The sequence below is a fragment of the Triticum aestivum genome, chromosome 5B (assembly GCF_018294505.1).
Source record: "Triticum aestivum cultivar Chinese Spring chromosome 5B, IWGSC CS RefSeq v2.1, whole genome shotgun sequence".
Classification (NCBI taxonomy): Eukaryota; Viridiplantae; Streptophyta; class Magnoliopsida; order Poales; family Poaceae; genus Triticum; species Triticum aestivum.
This window is the reverse complement of record NC_057807.1, coordinates 695176993-695201423: the sequence shown is the minus strand read 5'-3', so window position 1 is coordinate 695201423 and position 24431 is coordinate 695176993. Positions and strand designations below refer to the sequence as shown.

Below are 24431 nucleotides of genomic sequence, written 5' to 3'. Positions count from 1 at the left end.
ATTCTGGGCTAGGATCCGAGCAGTGTCTTCCGCATTGGGTGTTCTCAAGTATTGTGGCCCAAACACTGCCACCACTGCCCGACAGAACTTGTAGAAACACTCTATGCTGGTGGACTCGGCCATGCGCCCATAGTCGTCGAGTGAATCACCGGGAGCTCCATATGCAAGCATCCTCATCGCTGTCGTGCACTTCTGGATGGAGGTGAATCCAAGAGCGCCAGTGCAATCCCTCTTGCACTTGAAGTAGTTGTCAAACTCCCGGACGGAATTCACAATCCTGATGAAGAGCTTTCGGCTCATCCGATAACGGCGCCGAAATATTCTCTCGCCATGAAGTGGAGCATTGGCGAAGTAATCGGAGTAGAGCATGCAGTAGCCTTGCAGACGATGCCGGTTCTTTGCTTTCACCCGCCCCGGCGCCGAGCCACCTCGACGCGGCTTTTCATTGATCGCCAGCAGCTGGGCGAGGGCGGCGAGCACCATCAGATGCTCTTCTTCCTGGACATCGGCCGCGGCTTCCTCCTCCAGCAGCGCGGCGAGCTCTTCCTCCTCATCCGAGTCCATCGCCGAGACAGTCAAAACGCCGAACACCTTGCGCTCGGTGGGCGTGTACCCGCCGTTAAACCGCGCCTCCGCGGCCGGAGACGGCGGCCGGAAACGACCAGCTGCTGCGGGAGGGGCTGCCGCCGCGAAGCGCTGCTATTTTTCGGCGGGGAATGGCTATCTAGCGGAGTAGGCCGGCGGCCGTCGCCGGGATGTAGCTAGTGGTGGCCAAGGGCGCGGGGGGTGCGAGGCGAGTCGGGGGAAGAAAACCTTGACTTTTTCCCTGTCGGTGTGGGCCAGGCGTGCTTTTCCCTAGCGCCGGAGCCCCCAACGGCTCCCCAGCGTGCCGGGTTCGGCCTGTGACCACCTGGCGGAAAAAAGGTCCGTACCGGCGATTTTCGGCGTCCTGGGGGCGCGACTCAGCCGTTTTTTCGGCGCCGGCGCGAAAAAAACGCCTAGGGAGGCCTTCCTGGGGCGCGGCTGGAGATGCCCTAAGATACACACATACGTCACCTTCACTCACGCTAGCAACCAAAAGTTGGCTCAAAAAGTTAAAAGTTGGCCTCCCTAATTACACTGCACTCCATCGAATTAGTCAGTTTCCCGAGCCCAAAGGACCGCGGGATGGCCGGAGCTGCCTATTTAGGAGCCCTCGACGTCTCTCCTACGCTCCATTTAGACCCTTCCTAGCTATTCTAACATGCGGTGAGTACATGGTCAGTGCACTTCCCCGGTACTTCTTCCAGCTCGCAGTGTAACAAACATCAGTTAGCCAGTAGTTGATCCATGGGGAAGGTGGTCCTCGGCGAGGCCACGGCGCGGCAGCTGGCGGCCTTCGTCCTAGGCGCCGCGGCCGCGCTCACCGTCGTCATGCTTGTCCAGTACCGGGCCCCGGCCACGGGACTCAGCCGCACCAGGACGCCGGGACACTTCTCCGGCGACCAGCACCACCGCCCCAACGGGACGATAGCGCGTGCTCTTGTTCATCAGGCGCTGCCGGTCGCCGGTGGTCCAGGCCGAGACGATGATCATAACCTTCACCGTCCGGCGAACGCCACGGCAATCACAAAGCCCAATTCTACCTCGGCTCTTGCTGCTCCAACTCCAAGTCATCTTTCCAGCACACATCGCCGTCGACAAAAGGTCAGTTTGCGGTCGAGTTTTTAAGTTTCCTGGAAAAGCTAGCCAGTTTCTTATACTAGTTGGGAATCCTTTGGGTGCCCATGAGCAAATTCAGGGCGCTATGGCTGAACGGCAATACTTTTTTGCAGCAGCATTTTTTTTTTTGCGGGGTAGTAGCAGTTACCAACTGTAATTGACCAACCACTCACGTGTTGCCACGAATGGCCACTGAATTAGGCTGGTCATAGTGGGAGTAACATAGGTAGTAACATAGATGTCACATAAACAAAAATGGTGATGTGGCAAGTAGTTAATGAGGAGAGAGGCAAATAGAGTAACATAATATGTTACCATCACATAGCGGTTTCCAATGCATAATGAGTCTACAAAGTAATAAATGAAGGCAACTATGTTACCACACCTATGACACTATCCACTATGAAGGTAGTAACATAGACTAGTAACATATGTATGTTACTAGTTTAAGTTACTCCCCACTATGACCAGCCTTAAACTACACATCTTCTTTGTTGATCCAACAGTTGTCACGAGTCCGTAAATGCCGTTGTCAGTTACAGATGGTTAATTCGTCGTAGAATTAATAGCGCCAAATTTGGCCAAAAAACGGTGCCTAAAAATGCTACTACTATACACTACTCAAAAAATGCTGACGCATCATGCATGCCATGGCAGGGACGAAAGGAGGAGCCGGCGGAGTTCCGGGGGCTGGCGGAGGCGGTGGCGCGGGCAGCGACGGACGACCGGACGGTGATCATCACGTGCGTGAACCAGGCATGGGCTGCGCCGGGCTCCCTGCTGGACCTGTTCCTGGAGAGCTTCCGCATCGGCGACGGCACGGCTCGCCTGCTCCCGCACGTCCTGGTCGTCGCCATGGACCCCGGCGCCCACGCGCGATGCCTGGCCGTGCACCAGCATTGCTACCACTACACCATCCCGGGGCTCAACATCGACTTCGCCGCACTAAAGTACTTCCTCTCCAAGGACTACCTGGAGCTGGTGTGGAGCAAGCTGAAGCTGCAGCGCCGCATCCTGGAGCTCGGCTACGGCTTCCTCTTCACCGACGTCGACATCGTGTGGCTGCGCGACCCGTTCAAGCACGTGACGGCGTACGCCGACATGACGGTCTCCAGCGACGTCTACTTCGGCGACCCCGACAACCTGGGCAACTTCCCCAACACGGGGTTCTTCCACGTGAAGCCCAACGCGCGGACCATCGCCATGACGAAGCTGTGGCACGGGGCCAGGGGCAAGTACCCCGGCGCCAACGAGCAGCCGGTGTTCAACATGATGAAGAAGCGGATGGTGAAGAAGCTGGGGCTCCGGGTGCAGTACCTGGACCCGGTCTATGTGGGCGGGTTCTGTAGGTATGGTAAGGATCTGGGGAAGATCGTTACCATGCACGCGAACTGTTGTGTGGGGATTGATAACAAAATTAGAGATTTGAAGGGTGTTCTTGATGACTGGAAGAACTATACCAGGTTGCCGCATTGGGAGAAGCATCGGGCCAAGTGGACTGTGCCCGGCGCCTGCATCCGCGCTGAGAAACAAGCTTGATCCATCAATTAGTCAGACAATTTCCTGGTCATATTTTACTTACAGGGTACTCCCTTTTCAAATATAGTACTCCCTCCTTTCTAATTTACTCTTCGTGGTTTTAGTTCAAATTTAGTTCAAATTTGAACTAAAACCATGACAAGTAAATCGGAACGGAGGGAGTAGTAGTTTAATTCACTCGACATCGGCGTGAGGAGATAGACGATCGAGTATTTGTTATATACCTGTAAAATGATGTACAGTGAGAGAATACATTTTATATTTACTTTATATGTTAGCAAAAGAAATGTGCTTCTGTCCTTGAGACTAAATTGGGATTCGCCATGCTCAAACTCACAACTACTCCCTCCGTTTATAAATATAAGACTTTCTAGAAATTCCAACACGGATTACATATAGAGCAAAATGAATGAATCTAGACTCTATAATATGTCTATATACATACATATGTAGTCCGTATTGAAATCTGTAAAGGTCTTGTATTTACAAATGGGAGAAGTAGTAGGAAACAAACACAGTGGTGACGTGAAAGTCATAAGAAATAGACGTGAACAGGGCCGCAGACAAGCAAAGCCCCATGCCACTCTGAAGGCAACATTTACCTGAACTTCACGATGGGCATGGCCGGCGTAGGGCAAGGACGTCGCTCATACTTATCTCGTGGGAGCTTTGAAACGAGAGCAACTCGAGGGTCTTCAACAACATCGCGAGATCAGTAGCAAGGCAAAAATAATTGGATTTTGGTAAGGATGAAACACATGGATGATATTATACCAAGAAAGTAGGCTTTTGCATTGGCCTTCAAGCTACTGACTTTGTTAATATCTTTTTTAATTAAATGAATATAGTAAGTCTTTTGCCCTTTTCAAATATTTATTTTTTTGAAACGGAGGCAAAAGCTTTGCCTCATCTCGTTGACTAAGAAAAATTATGAAATACATAGCTGGCCGTCAAAGGACGACCCTCAAAAAATAAGCCTACTCTTGTGGCATTAAAGATCCCAGATGCTTAGCCCCCGCCACCCCCATAACCGGCTTGGTGTTAATCTTAGATGTGATTACATTTGACAAGGATGACACATTTCTAAACACCCGTGCATTCGGCTCGTTTCATATCTCCAAAGAGACCAACATAACGAGGGATGCAAGGCCCTTTCTCACGTTGGCCTTGACGCCCACCATATCCTGCCACCACTCCATCACGGTGTGAAATTTGCTATTATATGTTGCATTACTATATTTCTATATGGAATTTCATCTCAAATAAAATATAGTGAATTTGTTCCTATCATATTGGGTGGGCCTTTAATGAAGTGACATGTGTGCATGTTGAATAGAATTAGCGGAATTCTCATGCATGTTATGGTGGGTCTTTGATGATGTGACACAGTGGCGGAGCTATGTGGAGCCCTGCAGGGGCCGTGCCCCCCCCCCCCCCCCCCCCACACACACACACATATCATTGCTAAAAGCTATGAAGAAATTTTTTAAGAGCCTGCTTAGATTAGAAAAGTTAGAGCCTTTGGCCCACCAAACATGCATAATTTGTGTTTGGCCCCCCCTGAAGATCTTGTCTAGCTCCGCCACTGATGTGACATGTGTGAATTAGTGAGAATCAACTATTTGGGTATATAGGATTTAGTGCCTGATCGACCAGGCTGCTAAAAAAAATCTCATTGTTACAGTACTAGTTATCTAGCTGCATGAGCAATTTTACTCTCGTGCACCACAGTTGCTTCGTGTAGGATGTTTGTGAGCTCCCGTTGCTTCTAGCGTCAGAAAAAGGAGAATCTCCTTTTCACAATGTGGCAGCGGACTAGAGAGATGTAGCAGCAGGTAGCGGTAGCTGAACTACTTAACACCAATAGCCAATAGGGTCAAAACGAATCCTGCATGCCAATCGATGAAGGAACCGTACCACACATCAGGCAAGTCGATCAATTATCGGTGTCAGCTAGATTAACCACCTACCTAACATGCATGACGAACTAATCTGGAGTGGCATCAAGTAAGTACACGAAAAGAATCATCAACTATGCTGCGTGCGTGGTACACACACATGTAGTCCTTCCATGCCCAGCAGTTCGTACATTCCCGGGATTCTCTGGCGCACTGCAGACCAGAAACGGAGGGACCGTTCGATCCATCAATCATGAACGTACGCACAGCAACAAGTACCCGAAGCACTATGCCTACTTCGATCATTGGTCTTCCATAGGACCATACGCAGAGCCAAGACGTGGGTAGCGATGCTACAGCTCCCGTCACATCACCACAACGAATGCATCGCTTGACAGGTGTGTTTCATTGGCCGCCGGTGGAAATGTGTCCCGGAAAATGCCAACACGGGCGGGCGGGTTGCCCGCAATAATCTACACACACACCTAACCGTGGATTAGTCGTCGCTGTTGCAGCATGGTCCCGTGATCCCCAGCATACGAGATAGCCTAATATCTTGTGATCACTGTTGCGACGTGTGTGTATCATCGGTCGTTTCAGCCGCGCAGGGCATTTGTACTACCTCCGTTTCAAAATATTTGGTGTTTTAGGTTTGTCTTAAGTTAAACTTCCTTAAGTTGGGACGGGTAGTTGAAAAAGTTGCTAAGATTCACAACATCGAATGTATATGCTATGAAACTATACTTTATGATGAATCTAATAAAAGTGTTTTGGTGATGTTTGGAGAGGGAGTCTGGTGAACGGAAACCAGAGAGTGTGACGACTACAATTCGACGAAGGGAGAGGAGTGGCGGCGGCGATATAGTCTGGGGACAAGAATCACTCAACTCGCCCTGGATCCTATAATCCACTACTCGCCCATGAGGGCCTTAGGCAGTCTCCAACATGACCCTAAATTGTGCCCCCTATACAGTTTATTGGGGCAAGGAAAAAAACATGCTACAACTAAGCCAACCTCTACAGTAGGGAGGTACCCGAAAAATTCCCCCCGAGCCTCTTCTTTCAAATGTGAAAAGGAAGGCCACTTTTCATTTATTTCATGCGCTTAAAGACTTTTCATCCTCCCGCCCCGCATAAGCCATCATCCCTCCACCGTGGTGGCACAGGCATCGTTGAAATCGCCTTCGTCTCACTGCCGCGTCTTGCACCTTTGCCGCCCTACGCATCTCCTCTACCTCTCCTCATGTCCCCTCTCGCATTTGGATGCTTCGTTGGAAACCCAAAAAGAGGACATGCACGCCCAATCATCAGCTCTACTATCTGGACCTCCTCCGGGTAGTCATGTTCCGCTCCCCGTAGGTCGTCCGCCACGTCGACGCCCCCTCCTGTATTTGTTTGTAGGACGTCGGAGACCTCCTCCACTTAGGGAAGAGGGCAATCCAACTACAACACTACTCATCGATGAGCTTCTCCATCCTGCCTCCAGCGAGATCCTGTCACCGAGGCGTCGCACAGCCGAGGTGAGTTCCGCCTCCCTGCTCTCATCTTACAAGCATGAAAAGGATGTTTTCTATTCCGAACAAATGTAGGTCTTCTTATGTTGGGCTGCAGAACTGGATTATTTTGTAGGATGGATAAATGTGGTCAATTCTGTATGATGGTTTGGTGGTAAGCTATGAATAAATATGTATACAAATGTGAAATTGGTGGAGAGCATCTATGCAAATATTTCGGGCTAAAAATAGGGCATGTTGCTGGAGTTGGAGGAATTTTTTAGATTAGGTATTGGGGTTAGCCCCAAAAGGATTTCTAGGGGCTACTACTAGAGATATTATTAACTGCACTTAATACTTAATAGTGTGACTGGACTCAAGCTGAACCCGGTGGCGGAGCTACAACAAGGCCGAGTGGGCCAAGGCCCGCCCAGTCCATGAGTTTTTTCTATTGTATACCTACAATTGGGCCATGCAAAATAAGTCCAGATACTTATTTCCTTCAGCCGGCCCGCCCAAACAATTTGGCCAAGCTCTGCCACTGGCTGAGTCATCAATAGTATTTAGCAACATTGAGGAGAGAAGAGAACGCCCATCCGTGGTAACCTATGCAACACCATTGATGGGTCGAAATTCGGTCCGTTGGTACGCGTAAATGTTAAGCCAACACTAGTGATATTTTTGGGTTAGAATTGAACTATAAAGTCATCGGTGACGGCTCATTGGCTTTCCATCATCCCTCGGTACTACAAGCGACGAGTGGTCAAAGACCAGCCAGTGTTCATAACAAATTAAAGGTTGGATGGTTAGGAGAGCAAATGGTACCCATACCCATCAGAGGTCAACTTCTAAATTTAACGCTTAGATATTTTATTAGTCTGGACTATTTTTATAGTGGAGGCGCACGTGGTAACTTAATTAATCTTGAAGCTCCACAACTTTAATCTACCCTTTCGTAAACACTGGGTGAGTGTGAATGGGGTGCTGGTGCAACACGTGTTTAACAAGCCAGCGCATGTGTTGGCTTCTACGGGTGCAGGTTTTAGCTCATGATGAACATCGTGAATGGTTCACAAGCTACCCTGATGATGTAATCAGTGTGGTGACCGGCGATCTGGCCGTCTCGTAATGGAATACAAGTGTTCCATTTTATTTAAAAAAATAAAAACACCGGTATTAGACCGATCAACCATAAATACTCGGTGCTGTCACTAGCTCCGTGAGGTGCCTGTTGTAGTAGCAGGCAGCGCGCTGAACTGCTTGCAGTGGCTGAACGATGAGCCGTGCGAATCAGGCAACTCAAGCTGCCGGCGGTGGTAGATGAACCTAACATGATTGATGTGGCAGCTAGCTAGGCAGGACAGTTAGTAAGTACATGAGTGCAATTATTATGAACAAACGACGTGTGGTACTTGATTCTAGGACCAGCTATATCCTAGCGGCCGTAGTACATTCGCAAGATTCTCTGCAAATTAACTAACCAGTGAATGAATGCAGAATGGCTAATAACTGAACAAGCTAGAAAATAACTTACTTTAAAAAACATTTATGTGGTGAAAAATGTCTAACCATATTTTTTTAAATCATATAATTTAAAAAGGGCTCACATGTTGTAAAAAATATTACTTTAATTTTAGAAGCAGTCAAGCTTTTCCAAATTTTCTTATGTCAAATTTGAAATTATTCACGTATTTCAAAAAAACAAGTGTTCACGTATTTTGAAAATTTGTTCACGTCTTTTAAGAAATATCCATCATGTAACTATTCTAAATGGATGTTTTGTGTAAATATTCATCATGTAGCTTTTACAAATTCGCTCATGTCAATTTAAAAACTATTCAACTATTTTATTAAAGTGATCACAAATTTTGAAAATTTATTCACGTCTTTTAAGGAATATTCATGTAACTAAAGAAATACCTAGTCTAGAAGGATGTTTTGTGTTTACAAAAAAAACATGCATACATTCAATTAGAAATTTGGTGTATTGGTTCAGACATATTTATATGTAAACATAAGAATGAAAGTGGTAAAACAGGAAAAACCAGGAAATAAGTAGATACAGTATATGTTTTCATTGTAGAGCATTTTACAGGTATATCAAACAAATACTCTATAGTCTATCTCTCCATCCCCACAGGGAGTATATATGTAGAATTAAACTACTCTATAAGCAACAGACGACTGCAAAATCCATCAACCAAAATTGATGGATCAAACTTGTTTCTCGGCTCGGATGCAGGCGCCGGGCACGGTCCACTTGGCCCGGTGCCTCTCCCAGGGCGGCATCCTGGTATAGTTCCTCCAATCACCCAGCACGCCCTTCAAATCCCTAATCTTGTTCCCAATCCCCACGCAGCAATTCGCGTGCATGGTGACGATCTTCCCCAAATCCTTCCCGTAGCTGCAGAACCCGCCGACGTAGGCCGGGTTGAGGTACTGCACCCGGAGCCCGAGCTCCGCCACCATCTGCTTCTTCATCATGTTGAACACCGGCTGCTCGTTGGCGCCGGGGTACTTGTCCCTACCGCCGTGCCACAGCTTCGTCATGGCGATGGTCCGCGCGTTGGGCTTCACGTGGAAGAACCCCGTGTTGGGGAAGTTGCCCAGGTTGTCGGGGTCGCCGAAGTAGACGTCGCTGGAGACCGTCATGTCGGCGTACGCCGTCACGTGCTTGAACGGGTCGCGCAGCCACACGATGTCGACGTCGGTGAAGAGGAAGCCGTAGCCAAGCTCCAGGATGCGGCGCTGCAGCTTCAGCTTGCTCCACACCAGCTCCAGGTAGTCCTTGGAGAGGAAGTACTTGTGGGCGGCGAAGTCGATGTTGAGCCCCGGGATGGTGTAGTGGTAGCAGTGCCGGTGCACGGCAAGGCACCGCGCGTGGGCGCCAGGGTCCATGGCCACGACGAGCACGTGTGGGAGGAGCCGCGCCGTGCCGTCGCCGATGCGGAAGCTCTCCAGGAACAGGTCCAGCAGGGAGCCCGGCGCCGCCCACGCCTGGTTCACGCACGTGATGATCACCGTCCGGTCGTCCATCGCCGCGCGTGCCACCGCCGCCGCCAGCCCCCGGAACTCCGCCGACTCCTCCTTCCCTCCCTGACATGGCATGCATATAGTATGATCCATCAGCATTTTCTTGAGTACTCCACGCAAAAAAAAAAATCAAAGCATTTTTTGAGTACTATTTTTAGGCGCCTGCTTTTGGTCAAATTTGCCGCTATTAATTCCACAACGAATTAAAAAGATATGTAACTGATGGACTCGTGACAAGATATATCAACCGAGAATCTTGGTTGTTTAATTCAGTGGCCATTCGTGGCAACGCGTGAGTGGTTGGTCAATTATACTTGGTAACTGCTACTGCAAGAAAGTAGCATTGCGGTTGAACCAAAGCTCCCTGAATTTGCTCATGGGCAAAAAGCAGATTAACTTGTAAGAAACTCGATCGCAAACTGACCTTTTCTTCATGGCGATGCGTGCTGGGAAGATGACTTGTGGAGGTAGAATTGGGCTTTGTGACTGTTGTGGCGTTCGCCGGACGGCGACGATCGTCGTCTCGGGCAGCACTGCCGGCGACCGGTGGCGCCCGATGATGCACAACGGCGCGCGCTGCTGCCGTCCCGTTACGGCGGTGGTGCTGTTCGTCGGATGATAACTTCAAGCCGGAGAAGTGGCCCGGCGTCCTGGCGCGGCTGAGCCCGGCGGCCGGCGCCCGGTACTGGACGAGCATGACGACGGTGAGCGCCGCGGCGGCGCCGAGGACGAAGGACGCCACCTGCCGCGCCGTGGCCTCCGCGACGACCACCTTCCCCATATCGATCACCCGCTAGCAAACTGGTCGATCGAGTCGAAGTCGACTGATCATGTACTCAGCCCATGTATGTGTATGAGTGATGAGTGTATGATATGGTGATGGGATTAGCTACCAGCGAGGGAGGGAGGGACTAAATGGATTGTATGAGTTGCTGCGGGCCCTTAGATATAGGCGGCGATCCCTTGGTATTGCGAAACCGACGGCGACGCGGTAGCCGCTAGCGCCGTAAAATCGGCTAGAGTCGTTGCCTCTGCCGGGCTGCTCAGCAAGATTTCTTCCATTCAATCACTACTACTACTAACATAACATGCACCTTAATCTGGCACCATATATATCGGACACGAATAATTAAATTTTAAGAAACTAGAGCTTGTCCATATGTACGTTTAGTATTAGAAATGAGGAAAAATACAATAGCAATGGAATCATCATAATGTAATGTAGTGTGCCTGAGCCTGGCATATAGCAGAGTTCATCAGGTTGGCATTTTGTGTGTACTAGAGTTTGTGCCGGCCGGAGCGGGGGAGCGCGCGGGCGACGGGCGCACGCACATGGTGACATGCGTGGGTGACGGATCGACGATTGACCTCTCGGCATCGACCGAGGCGAGCGAGACTATTTCGATGGAGTGCGGTGTAATTAGGGAGGCTAACTTTTTGAGCCAGCTTTTGGTTGCTAGCGTGCGTGAAGGCGACGTATGTTATGTTGTATCTTAATCGGCTAGGCACGGCACGGCCAGGTGTGCGCCCGGATTAGCTGTGAGGTCTCCGTTGCACGCACTGTTCTATCCTCTACCTCCCATCCGTCGTCTGCCGTGCCCTGCCTTCTGCTCTAGCTGCTCCATTAATACAGCCCACACGTATTGACGCATACGTCTCCAACAGTTCCTTCTCCGTGATTAACCCGGCTGGCACGCTAATTTCCTTGACAGAAACATTTCCACACATTGTACATACATATGTAGTATCATGTATGTATGCATTCCACCGTGCATTAATCCTTTTGAGATTTATGTTGAATGGTCGTAACCTCTGTAAGTAAATATGAGTGCAAAAAACGTCTTATATTTTGTTATCGAGGTAGCACTATATATACAATCATGTGTGGTTTTACTTCAAAAAATATATGTGTGTGAGTAATAGAGCTACATAAGCAAGAAAATTTTGGATTGAAGAAACTCAAACCTCCCGACTTTTTTGTGAGGAAAACTCTCTATCTATTCATCAACTGTCAAGGTAGTACAAAAAACTCCAGAAATAATAATAATAAAACATCTAGGCTGGAGCAAGCCAAAGGCGCGCTGCCGTCATCGCCCCTCCCTCATTGGAGCTGGACAAACCTTATTGTAGTAGACAGTCGAGGATTCGTCGTGCTAAGGCCCTATAGGACCAGCGCACCAGAACAACAACCGATACCGATGAAGAGAAGCGTAGATCGGAATAATCCAACCTGTAGACACGTGAACACAAACGAAAGAAGACTGGATCCACGTGGATCCACCATAGGCAAATGTCGACCGAATCCCACGTGGATCCACCAAAGGCAAACGTCGATCGAATCCCACGAGATCCGCCGGAGACAAACCACCACATGCCCTCGAACGGTGTTAGAAACACCACCGAAATGAGAGCTAGGCGAGGAGGATCTTATTCCATCTAGAAAGAGCCGCCATCGTGTCACATACCCGAGCAGGATACAAACCCTAACAAAACTTAAAAAAAAAACAAAGCCCACCCGCCGGCAAGGGCCAGGATCCACTGCGCCTCCATGGTCCAAGACCCCAGGAGACACTAGTAGAAAAAGGGTCAAATGTGAAGCACAATAGTGCCGGTTGGAATTTCAGCCGGCACTAATGTGTACACTAGTGTCGGTTCGTGGCGGCGATCAATAGCACCGGTTCGTGGCGAACCTTTAGTGCCGGTTCATGCCACGAACCGGTACTAAAGAGGCTGTGTCAGCCTGCGATCAGGCTATGGCCCCACCACCACCATTTAGTGCCGGTTCGTACCACGAACCGGTACTAATGAGGTTATGGCAAGCTGTTTTTTAGTCCCACCTCGCGAAGTGAGAGGGACTAGGAGCGGTTTATAAGCCCTGAGTGCAGAGACGATGAAGAAGAGGCTCAATGCTCACGTTGCTTAGCTTCAAGCCTTCAGGAATACGGTAGACTGCATGGAGCTATGCGCAGTGCAGTTTACACTATTCCGAATGGCTTGAAGCAAATTAACGAGCATTGCACCTCTTTTTTATTTTTAATAACTTATTACAACTCCGGACTTCTTCTGTTATGGCAAAAACTAATTGCACGTCGACATTTCTTTTTTTAAGTTATAACTCCAGACTTTGACCATCAAGTTTTGCAGAAAAGAAAAAATAGCAGAAAAGAAGAAAAACTATAGCTGAAAAGAAAAAAACAAAATAAAAAAACTACTCAGAAATAAATAGAAGAAAATAAATATAGCAGAAAAGAAAAAATTATTCAGAAATAAATAGAAGAAAAAATAAAGCAGAAAAGGAAAAAATTATATTTGCTATTTTTCAATCGTTTACAAAATGACCATGAAATTGAAAATCACTACAACCCTAAACCCTAAACCCTAAACCCTAGACGAGATAGACGGGCGGCAGCACCGGCGGGAGGCACGAGAACCTAGCACGCTGGGTGCACAGGCTTACAAGGGTACGCACGGCCGCCAATCAGCCGTGAATCTGATCCTGCGGTGCCTTAGTTTCAAACCTCCCAATTTCATTGGCTGTAAATTGTTGTCGTGTGGTAAAGCGGTGAGTCAGACGTACGCACACACTTTCTTGTACTACAAAAGGAGCAGCACCAAACCAAAGCGACTAGCTTGTGACACAAGGCCCGGCGTCGAGGTCGGCCGAGGCAGCCAGCCAATGTGGTGTGGGATATATGCCCAGACCAAGGGGCCGTTATCAAGGAATGGGACCGAAAGCTAGTGCCTTGATGTTCTTCTTTCTTTGTTGTTTGAAGCTGACATATGGTGTACATACCGTACGTACAGACATACATACATGCCCGTGCAACGCATGGTCGAAAAGAACCATGTCGGCAGGGCACACTCAAGTTGCAATATATAAAAAAACTCCCAGCTGCAACAAGCGATACGCCCAGCTAGCCACGCTGGATTAAGCAACCCTGATGGAGGATCAAGAACGAGAGGCCACGTACATATGTACCGACTGCTGCTGCTGCATCGTGTGCAGCATATGCATCAAGCTAATCTTTTTCTCTGTAGGTAACTACTTACATCGGCCTTTTTCCGCGACGCGTTAGACTTGTCAGCTGTCTGTGATGCGTTGTGCCGATGGCGACGCGCGCTGTGCGTTGGTGGCCACGTCCCAGCGACGGACGGACGGACTGGGGCTTCGGAGCTCAGTCGGTCCACATACAGATGGAAGCTTCCTATCCTACCTGTGCTAACTGACCGAGTGCAGTGCTTTACGCCTGGGTTGTTCAATTTGTCGATCTAGGAGTACATTCATACAGTACTGAATGAATGCATGCATGCATGCATGGTTAACTTGCAGAGAATCTTCTTCGTGAATGTACTTCTGATAGGCCCACGCGTGCATCATTAGTTCATAAATGAATTCATGTGCACACTATACTGTCCTAAGCTAGCTAGCTCATCAATCATGTTAGGTTCGTTTGCCACCGCTTGCAAGTTGAGTTGACTGAGTCCCACGGCTCGTCGTTCATCGATTGGAACTATCTCAGCGCAATATGCTTTTCGCAAGTTATAGTTGGTCATATATAAACCTACCTTCTGTTAACTGATGAATCATGCGTATGCATGCTACTTTGATATCTCTTTCCTTTGCAGTGAGAGGACGTGGATGATGTTGCTTAGATCATCTATAACCGGATATCTCAAACCGGTCAAAACGTTCGGACGTCCGGACAGACCGACGGGTCACATATCAGTCAAAAAGCCTGACCCATCTAGGTGCCTTAAACTGACCTTAAACGCTCAGGCTGTCCGGTACCTTTTATATTCAGCCCAAATTTAGGGTGGACATAGGCGGCCCGGGCACGTCCTCCATGTTGGCCTAGCCCATCCTCGCCTCCACAAATATCCCCATCCGAAGAACCTTAGATTGAAGTCAATCCGTCAGTCCACTTCACTCCTTTCTTCGTCCACTCTGCTCTAAGTCCCCTCCGATTTTGATTGATGGCCAGCGACGTCAGCAACGCCAGCTACGGTGGCAGATCAAACGGCACCAATGAGTGGTCGAGCCAGTTACTCGAAGCGGAACCTGGCGATGTGAAGGAGGTCGCACTCCCCATTGCTTGGAGGTGGTTGCTGCTCGAACAAGGCGGCGGCGGCAGCTTCGATTCCACAACACTCGTCGCCCGTCAACAAAGTGTCGATGATGTCGTCGGATTGTCCCGACCGCCGCATTGCTCCGACCGCTCCGCGCCTCGGCTGTCTAGGTACGCCAGCCTCCAAAGCAGGTTCAATCTGCTCCGGAAGGGGTACCCGGGCACCGGTTGGTCCTCGTGCACGGCTCGGACGAGGATGCCTGAATCTAAGGCACGGGCAACCCGCCGAGAGCACAGATGGATCCCAAGGCCGCGCTCCTCGCGTCAGTCCTCCGCCACTCAGTCACGACGGCGGAGGCGGATGCGCGGCGGCTTCGGTGCTATAGTGCCAAGGCACTCCGACTGACCATCAAGTTGTCGGAGCATGAGGCATCCAAGGGGGCGACGGCCAAGGCAAACGCAGCCCAACATGAGAGGGAGCAGGAACGCCTACTGTGGAGGTTGACAGGCCAATGGTGCTCCGACGACTCCGACCTGACGGACAACTGCAGCTCCGACGACGATGCACCGCCGCACGCTGATGCGTACACGGAGGTGCAGAGCAGCGCGGGCGATTGCAAGGGGAACGGGGCGGCTAGGAAATGGTGATTTCAACTGTCCTTATTTGTTTATCTATGTTTTATTTTTGTTTTCAATCGTTTGTAGTATGAATCTGCATTCTCCGTCGATGAACTTTGATCCTTTTGTCCGGCGATGAGCTATGATTCATCTATAGAGGATGAATTAAACGTCTTGGTCGTGTTATGCATGTAGCGTTGCATGAGTTGTATAGGGTTTCATATACGAGGAACACGGGCGTGGGAGCAAACCTATAAGACGTGTCTGGCGCTGTCAGCAAACGCTTGAGGGCGTGTACACGGACTTTTGAGGGGCCGGATTTCCTGACCGCGGCTGAAATAACCCATGATCCATAAGCACGGCGCAGTGGTGATGACAGCATATTATTATGCAGACGATCACGGGACCATGCAGCTCGTAACAGCGACGAATAATCCACGGTTCCGTGTGTGTTGGCATTTTCCGAGACATATTCCCACCGTCGGCCAATCATACAAAGCTGTCAATGGATGCCCCATGCCTTGTGCGTGTGTGACGGGCGCCTTGGATTAATTTGCGTGTGGAAGCTTGGCATGCAGCGTGGGGGTGAATGCGTCACAGTGCTTTGGCCACGTTCATAATTGATCGGTCCCTCTGTTTCTGGGTCTGCAGAGATTCCATCATGGGAACTAATGTACTGCTGGGCCAGTCTAGCAGCTGCCCTCGAATTACAGTGTGTGTACCTCTAGTAGTCCTGTACTGCCACGCATGCATGCATAACTCATAATCTCATTCGCCTACTTGCCACGGTACTATACTACGTGCATGTGCATGCATGCTAGCTAGAGCTCATCACGTTAGGTGTAGCTCATCTACCACCGATTTTGTTGCCTGATCTGTGGTACGGTTTCTTCTCCGATTGGCAGCTAATACCGTACCTGCTAAAGAGATCTTAAGTGGTTCAACACACTTCAGCTACCTCCTAACGAGGCTAGAAACTTACATGCATGCATGTATGCTCACTTGATCTGAATGACAGAGAGAGTGAAATCGCTCATGTGTTATTAGAGCAATCTGATCATGGCGTATACTATATGTGAGAAGATCCGTGGCTTAATTCAACCGCCAACGTCCCTCGGCCTAGCTAAACTCCAGCTCTGAACACCATCAGCTTGTTGTTGTTAGGTGCGCGATCGCTAGCTCTTCCACGCATATGCTAGTACAAGAACTTGGTTGGTTAGTCAGTATCATCACTGTACTTAATCAATTGTTTACATCGATGGACCTGTTGTGACGTACTCATATCAGTCCCCCGCGACGGCGACGTGTACACGAGTTTCTCCGTCAGACGCCAGCAGTTGCTGAAAACCCATGAATTAGTCTCAGCTGGTAGCAATAGCGAGGAAATTAGCCGATCGATAATTGATCAGTCTTGCCATGGATGCGTCATGCATATATACAAGAACAAAATTTCGTAGTATATATGAATATATCTCCATGCTTGTTCATAATTAAATGAGGAGATGAGTGCGGCAGCGCTAGGTGAGGGTAACATCTGGTATGGTGAGCTTTCATCCCTTCTGGGCAGTCGTAACGGAAACAACTGGTGAGTGATGACTGCCTGACTGTGACTGGTGAGGATCGATAATCACGGGACGAAGAAATGTACGTTCGCGCAGATGCCTGTCCTCTACCTGGGTTGGTGGCAACCAATTCAATCCAAACTGAATACCACTACTATCCAATTTGGTTTCTGTTTTCTTCTTCCCTTCGGATTTGCATAGCGATTCATATTTAAAGATGCTCAAAGCTCCCAAAAAGCAGTGTCCAAAGCTTTTTTATCTTCTTTTTTTTTCAATAAAATTTTTCAATCTATTCAGCAATCATGGCAGTATAGAGAACACAAGAGGTCATGAAAATTTCAACCAGATCTATGGACCATCTAGCGACGACTACAAGCAATAGAGCGAGCCAAAGGCCGCGCAGCGCGTCATCGCTGGCAGGCGAGCCGCGCGAGAGCCAGCGGCGGTCGCAGATGCAGGGCTGGCATGCGGGGACAGAGGCAGTATGCTGTATGCCTACGAGTCAGTTTCCCAACTGGGTGAGAACCGTAGGTTTAACTAAGGTGGAATCGGACCTGTTCGTGCCCGTGCCTGACCATACCAATTGTTTCGTGCAACAAACTGAGTTAAACCAACCTGTTATCAAACTGGTTCCGTTTACACCCGAACCAAAACAAAACTATAAGGCAAAACTGACCCAAAACACCCGGTTTAGGTAAAAACCATTCTCAGATTTAGGCAAAACTGTAAGGCGATTATTTCTTTTTCTTCTCTGTTTTTGGTTCTTTTCGAATTATTTTTTCTTCCACTTTTATTTTTATTTTTCTAGTCATTTTTATTCCTTTTTAGAATTCATGACCTTTCAAAATTCATGAGAACCTTTTATAGTTCATGAATAATTCTTGAAATCAAGGAGCATTTTGAAAATTTGCAAACGTATTTTATAAAGCATGAACATTTTTTAAATTTGCAAGAAGTTTTTAAACATTCAAGAACAGTTTTTTTTATTCCATCAAGAATTTTAGAATTAAGGAGCTATTGCATGTTAGGAGGCTTTGGCCTTGGCTACTGATCTCAATATTTCCCATGTGGTGAACGTGTATAACTGAAAAGATGTGGTGGAAGATATCAGGAATGGTACATCATCAAAGAGATTTCATCCGCGGCAGCTAACTTGGATCTTACTCTTTCATCGTTGAAAGTAGGTATTCTAGCTTGGAGGTGCATAGCCTTACTAAATACGCTCTGAGTCTTTCCAGAGGTCGCCACTTATGCCTCCTTCAGCCTCCTGGTTTTCATTGTATCTGTATGAACATTGTTACTAATTAATAAAGTGGAGCGCGTTTAATCTAAAAAAAAGATCTTGCATCACACATCAGAGATCAACATATAGATCACGGACTATAGGAACAACCTACAGCTATACCCATTTGGGAGTTCGATTCTCGCATAACATGCACCATGAATCCTATATGTCACCTTAAGCAATCAATGGTCATCGTTATATATCGTCAATCACTGGTTTCATTGCTTCATTATTATATACCATCAATCACTAATTTCATTGCTTAATTTTTTTTCCTCCATCCACGGCCATATGTACGGTTTCATGTGACTTTGCTCTTAGCTGGCTTGATCTTCAGTGTGTGCTAGTGTTGGCTGTGTGCATTTTAATTATGTAGAGGTGAGGTGTGTGACCATTATGTGTATATCCCCCATCCTACAGTATGAGTAAATAAAAAAATTGTCCTTTATCAGGAAGAACAGCAGCAAATCTGTACGCGGCAAGTGAGCGTTGTCCGCTAGGCCATCCCGATAACATGTTTCATTTTTTTAAAACTATTTCTAGTCCTTTTCTGTTTAATGTTTTTTCCCAGGTTATTTTCTTCTTTTCATTTATCTATGGAAACTACTTGAATTACATGAACATATATTGTGGCACGCAAGAGAAACTCTGCTCAAATGTATGAGATTATTTTCAAATATATGAATACATTTGTTTTCCTTACGTGCAAACATTTATTTTAAATAAGAGATGAAGATTTTTTTTTGGATATATGAACATTTACATTCAGTTCCATGCTTATTATTTTGTTGTGCATTATGATTTTTTTTCTTGATTATTAACAAGCAAATTTGGATGTAATACTATAAGAATCTTTAAATATTTTTGGATTTATTTTTCAGGACAAAAAAAATACGGAGTAATGGGCATGTAATCTCTTTCTGAGAGAGATTCCAGACGACGAGTGGGCCTGGTGTCCGCAAAGCTCCGAAGACGACGAGAGTCGTCGGCTGCTGCTAATGGATACAGGCCCAGCCCCGAGCCACTCATCCATCCGGGATGATTAGCTTAACTTGGATTTACTCTTTCATCTTCGAAAGTAGGTATTTTAACTTTTGAGGTGCATAGCTTCACTAAATATGCTCTAGGTCTTTCCGAAGGTCGTCACTTATGGCTGCTTCAGCCTCCTGATCTTCATTGTATCCGTATGAACATTTTTACAAATTAATAAAGTGGAGCGTGTTTAACCTAAAAAAGGATTTTGCATCACACATCAGAGATCAACATATAAATCATGGACTATAGGAACAACATATAGCTATTCCCATTTGGGAGTTTGATTCTCGGGTAACATGCACCACCGATGGTCATTGTTATAGACTATTTTCATTGTTCATTGTTTATAGACTATATATGTTTGGTTTCATATGAATTTGCTCTTTGCTGCCATGATCTTTGGTGTGTATTAGTGTTTATTTTGTGCATCATAATTATGAAGGTGTGTGATCATTGTGTTTGTATCCTTCGATGCTACAATATGAGTAAATAAAAATCGTCCTTTGTCAGAAAAAAAAACAGAAAATCTATACACGACACGTGAATGTTGTCCACTAGGCTGGTCCCGACAACATGTTTTTTTAATCTATTTCTTGCCCTTCTCTGTTCAATTTTAATTTCGCATGCTATTTTCTTCTTTTCATTTAGTTTGTAGAAAATACTTGAATCCACATGAACATATTTTGTGGCACACAAGAGACACTCTTCTCAAATGTATGAGCTTATATGTTCAAATGTATGAGTGCATTCATTTTCCTTATTATGTGGGAACATTTTTTTAAAATTAGAGATGAAGAATTGTTTTTTAAAATCATAACGTTCAGTTCCATGCATATTTTCTTGTGTATTATGATTTTTTTTCTTGATTATTATCAAGCAAATTTGGATAATACTATAAGAACCATTAAATATTTTTTGGATTTATTTTTTTTAGAATAGAACAAACAAAAATAGGTGAGGTAATGGAAGAGAGAAAGAGGGCCTGCTAATGGATACAGGCCCAGCCGCTCATCCATCCGGACCCAACCCAATCCAATCCCCAAAGGAAAACCCTTCCTTCTTCCTCCCCAATCCACCCTTGTCCCCCTCCTCTTCCTCTCAGGCGCCCACCTCCTCCCCTGCCTGCGGCTCAAGCTTCCGTTCCCCTCCAGGCCTCGCGCGCAGAGGCAGGGCGGCGGCGTTCGGTTGTCTTCTCGGCGGCGGGCGGGCAGGCATGGGCGCCAGCGGGGGCGGGGAAGACAAGCCCTTCAATTTCCTCCAGATCCTCTGCGGTGCGTCCTCCTCCTCCTCCGCCTCTCTCTCTCTCTCTCTCCCTTATTCTCCATCTCCATCCGTGGATTACTTTACTAGTGGTCCACTTTCGCCTTCTGCAACCTTACTGATAGTTCAGCACACTAGCTAGCTAGCTAGCTAGCTTTGCAATTGCATACTACTACTGATTGCTTTGCACATACGGTTCAGAGTTGGGTCTTATAAAACCATCATGTGTCCAGTCTCAATCTCAGGTAGGATAGGACTGGTAGGTGTTGCTTGTTAGGGCCAGAAGCATGCTTTGTCGAGCATCTTTCTTAGGGCCACAAGCATGTCCGCAGTTCCCCATCAAGAAAGCAAGCAGAGCTTCAGAACCTCCTAATTGCAACTTCAGAGGTGCATCTAATTGGCACGAAAATATTCAGTGTCCTCTGACCTATTCAATCTTCTTCCTCGAAATCACACTCAGCTTTTGCTAATAGAGCAAGCGACAGGAACATCATCTTTCTCTCTCAAAACACGCATAATTCACACTGGCCAACAGCGGCGTACCCTATCGGCTGGCTTGCTTAGTTCAAATCCCCTCCTGTTAGCAGGCTAGGAAGGACAAGTCAGCCAAGCCACTTCGTTTTTGCGGATGCCATTTAGGTGGTTTTTGCAGCGCGGACGAAGCAGGCTCAAGGACGTCCGTTTCCGCCTGCATCCTGACCTGTGGTCAGTCAGAGACCAAGGAAACTGATTCTGTCTACTGTTTTCGTCTGCTCCCTTGCAGAGGGCGTCATAGCCGGAGGAGCTGCCGGGGTCGTGGTTGAAACGGCTCTGTACCCCATCGACACCATCAAGACCAGGCTTCAGGTGAACCACTTATGCAGTACCCACTTTTTACTGTCTGAAGATGTGCAGTTCAGTCCTCCATTTTTTTTTGTTTGCAATGGCCGGTCAATTAGACCCCAGAACCTGCTCCCAAGCAGCACGCTACCTTATATTGATGCCCAACATTTACATGGCTACTTGCTTAAGGATGCCAATGTCTGACAGTGCCTGCACCGCAGGCCATGTCTGAACCCGACGTAAATCTAAGTTCCCAATGTGGACAGGCCACAGTATTTTTATGCCTACTTCTAATTTTTCACTGACAAATAAAATTACGCCTTTCATTTATAGTATGACAGTATCACTTTTCCCTGTTTACTATCTACTAGAGTTTGCTCTGAGAAATCTTATTCTTTTAAATGTTCATGGCTTACAGGCAATGCACAATTCCAGCATGCACATTTTGTCTGACTTGATTTTTTTTTCTTTAAAAACTGCAGGCTGCTCGAGCTGGAAGTCAAATCCAATGGAAAGGCCTGTATTCCGGACTAGGTGGAAATCTTGTCGGTGTTCTCCCGTGAGTCCACAACATGTTAAACAGTTATACAAGTACATGCATTATCTTCACATTGCATCTCCGTTGCATCACAACTTCTCATAAAATGTGCCTATCCATTGTTCATGGCTCCACTTCTGCTTACATACCATGAAATGAAATGGCTCCCAAAATTGCCTCCAGTATATGCTGTTGTGATTTTCCTGAGCTACTTTGTAAATTATTGCAGGGCTTCTGCTCTGTTTGTGGGAATATATGAGCCAACTAAACGGAAGCTACTGGACATGTTTCCTGAAAATTTGAGTGCTGTTGCTCATCTTGTAAGTCCATACACACGTTATGTTGGACTAGCTGATTGCTTACAGCGAGGGACACTCTTTTTTACTTTGTCATGTTTACACTAGCAAGCTTGTCTACGGCCCTTATAACGCTTAAGCCTAAATAATGTTATTTTACACTGTGTTTATGCATTCTTACTCCCTTAAGCATGTTGGTTTATGCCAGCCTTTTTTTCTGAATGAGGATGCTACAGACTGCAGGTGCTGTTGGAGGGTTGGGTGCTTCTCTCATTCGTGTTCCCACAGAGGTCAGTATCTTTTTCTTTTCTATTCCCTGTTCACTAAATGTTGTTTGCCATCAAAAATTGATTGCTTTGCGTTCAGGTGGTCAAACAAAGGATGCAAACTGGTCAATTCAGGACTGCGCCTGATGCTGTTCGTCTCATAGTTGCCAAGGAAGGATTTAGAGGTCTTTTTGCTGTATGTATCTTCTGAGCTCTTAGTTTGTGAACAATCTGTTGACCGATATTAGATCTAAGTTTTCCTTGCTATTTCATATATCAGGAGAAATATAATGATTCAAATCCATTGATTTTCCCTAAAATATATATGGACAATTATTAATTTGATTGTTAAGAAAATGCGGTCACATTATACACATCATCATCTTATCCATTCTAACACTAGTTTATTTTTGTTTGCAGGGTTATGGTTCATTTTTACTTCGAGATCTTCCGTTTGATGCCATTCAATTCTGCATATATGAGCAACTTCGAATTGGTTACAAGCTTATGGTACTTAGTCCATCACTGCGGATATACTAACTATACCTATTATTCATTCTTAGCTACTTCCATGAACACACATGCTCTTGTTTCTATGCTTCAGAACACTTACAGTCTTGAATTCTTGATATGGGATTGAGAACTCACACCTACATAGATTTTGTACCTTGATGAATGTTGTTCAGTTCAATAGCATGTCATAGATTTGGGGACATGATTGTTTCGTCGTAACATTGCATTGCTGACACATCCTGATGCCAGTGACTCAGTTATGCAAAATGTGTCTCTGCTTTCTGTTTCCATCAAATCCTATTAGTGCCCCGTGGAGCAGTAATTTCTGTTAACTGTTCTCCAACTTTATCTTTAACTGAAATTATCATGGACCCATTCAGGCAAAGAGGGAGCTGAAGGATCCAGAGAATGCACTAATTGGTGCTTTTGCCGGTAAAACCAAATTTCCCCCCAAAAAATTTGAACTTACATTCTTAACACTTATTGTATTTGCTTTCCCACTTTTCCTGCTTTTATATCCCCCTATTGGCCTAAGACTACTACTTTATATCCTGTACCTCATTTCTGCTAGGTGCGATTACTGGCGCTATAACGACCCCCCTCGATGTTCTGAAGACAAGGTTGATGATTCAGGTGGATCCTCCCCCCTTTAAATGGAACATTCCACAGCAAAATCCGCTTTTACATAATTTAGTACTGACCCACTTGTTCCAACTTCCATTGCAGGGGCAAACGAAGCAATACTCCGGAATCGTAAGCTGTGCTAAGACGATCTTGAGAGAGGAAGGCCCAGGGGCATTCTTGAAGGTATAGAACCACTGATATACTCCCTCCGTCCCAAAATAAGTGTCTCAACTTTGTACTAGCTCTAGTACAAATTTGTACTAAGCTCAAGACACTTATTTTGGGACGGAGGGAGTAGCTTTTATTTGTGTGTGAGAGAAAAGCAGTTTAAACTCTTTAAAAATACTCTATTGGATAATCTAATGCTAAGCACAATGCTTCTCATGATTTTGACGATGCTTGCAGGGCATCGAGCCGCGAGTTCTGTGGATCGGCATCGGTGGGTCCATCTTCTTCGGCGTGCTGGAGAAGACCAAGTCGGTGCTCGCTGAGCGGAGCAGCCGCAAGGCTGCGCTGGCGGAGAAGGACGAGTGAACCAACCGACCAAACCAACTGTGCATCCTATGCTGACTCACTCTACACCATTACCCGTTCCTTAAACCTGAAGTTTTGCTCCAAGTTTATGTGGTGGGCTTTGCATTTCTCGTTCCAGAACTATAAGGCATACAATCAGTTTCAAGAGTCTGTTTTGACGTCGGCGATGGTTATGATCCTTTATGAGTCCCTGTAAACATTACTCTCCTTTAATAAAGTTTAGCAGATTGTTCTTCAAAAACTTCTAATCTGAAGAGGGGCCTGCTCTGCCCCTCATGTTGCTTCTGGGTATTCTTTGTCAATTTTGATCTTTACTCTACCATTAATTATTGCATTCACAGAGACTGC

General features: G+C 46.7%; 3 protein-coding genes across 3 annotated transcripts; 2 read left to right on the top strand and 1 right to left on the bottom strand.

The window, feature by feature from the left end:
* The first annotated feature begins 1213 nt into the window (after positions 1 to 1213).
* On the top strand, positions 1214 to 3505 carry LOC123117751 (uncharacterized protein At4g15970). Its single transcript, XM_044538437.1, has 2 exons — positions 1214 to 1686; positions 2359 to 3505. The coding sequence occupies exons 1-2, from the start codon at positions 1330 to 1332 to the stop codon at positions 3238 to 3240; spliced, it is 1239 nt and encodes a 412-aa protein (XP_044394372.1). The 5' UTR covers positions 1214 to 1329; the 3' UTR covers positions 3241 to 3505.
* Positions 3506 to 8683: 5178 nt separating this feature from the next.
* LOC123114315 (uncharacterized protein At4g15970) lies at positions 8684 to 10688 on the bottom strand. Its single transcript, XM_044535749.1, has 2 exons — positions 10089 to 10688; positions 8684 to 9727 (listed from the first exon to the last, which is right to left on the bottom strand). The coding sequence occupies exons 1-2, from the start codon at positions 10443 to 10445 to the stop codon at positions 8846 to 8848; spliced, it is 1239 nt and encodes a 412-aa protein (XP_044391684.1). The 5' UTR covers positions 10446 to 10688; the 3' UTR covers positions 8684 to 8845.
* A 9554-nt stretch (positions 10689 to 20242) lies between these two features.
* LOC123114313 (S-adenosylmethionine carrier 1, chloroplastic/mitochondrial) lies at positions 20243 to 24324 on the top strand. Its single transcript, XM_044535746.1, has 11 exons — positions 20243 to 20501; positions 21254 to 21336; positions 21795 to 21871; positions 22080 to 22170; positions 22383 to 22436; positions 22513 to 22608; positions 22833 to 22922; positions 23306 to 23357; positions 23497 to 23558; positions 23652 to 23732; positions 23955 to 24324. Exons 1-11 carry the CDS (start codon positions 20444 to 20446, stop codon positions 24081 to 24083), a joined length of 873 nt encoding a protein of 290 aa, XP_044391681.1. The 5' UTR covers positions 20243 to 20443; the 3' UTR covers positions 24084 to 24324.
* The last annotated feature ends 107 nt before the right edge of the window (positions 24325 to 24431 follow it).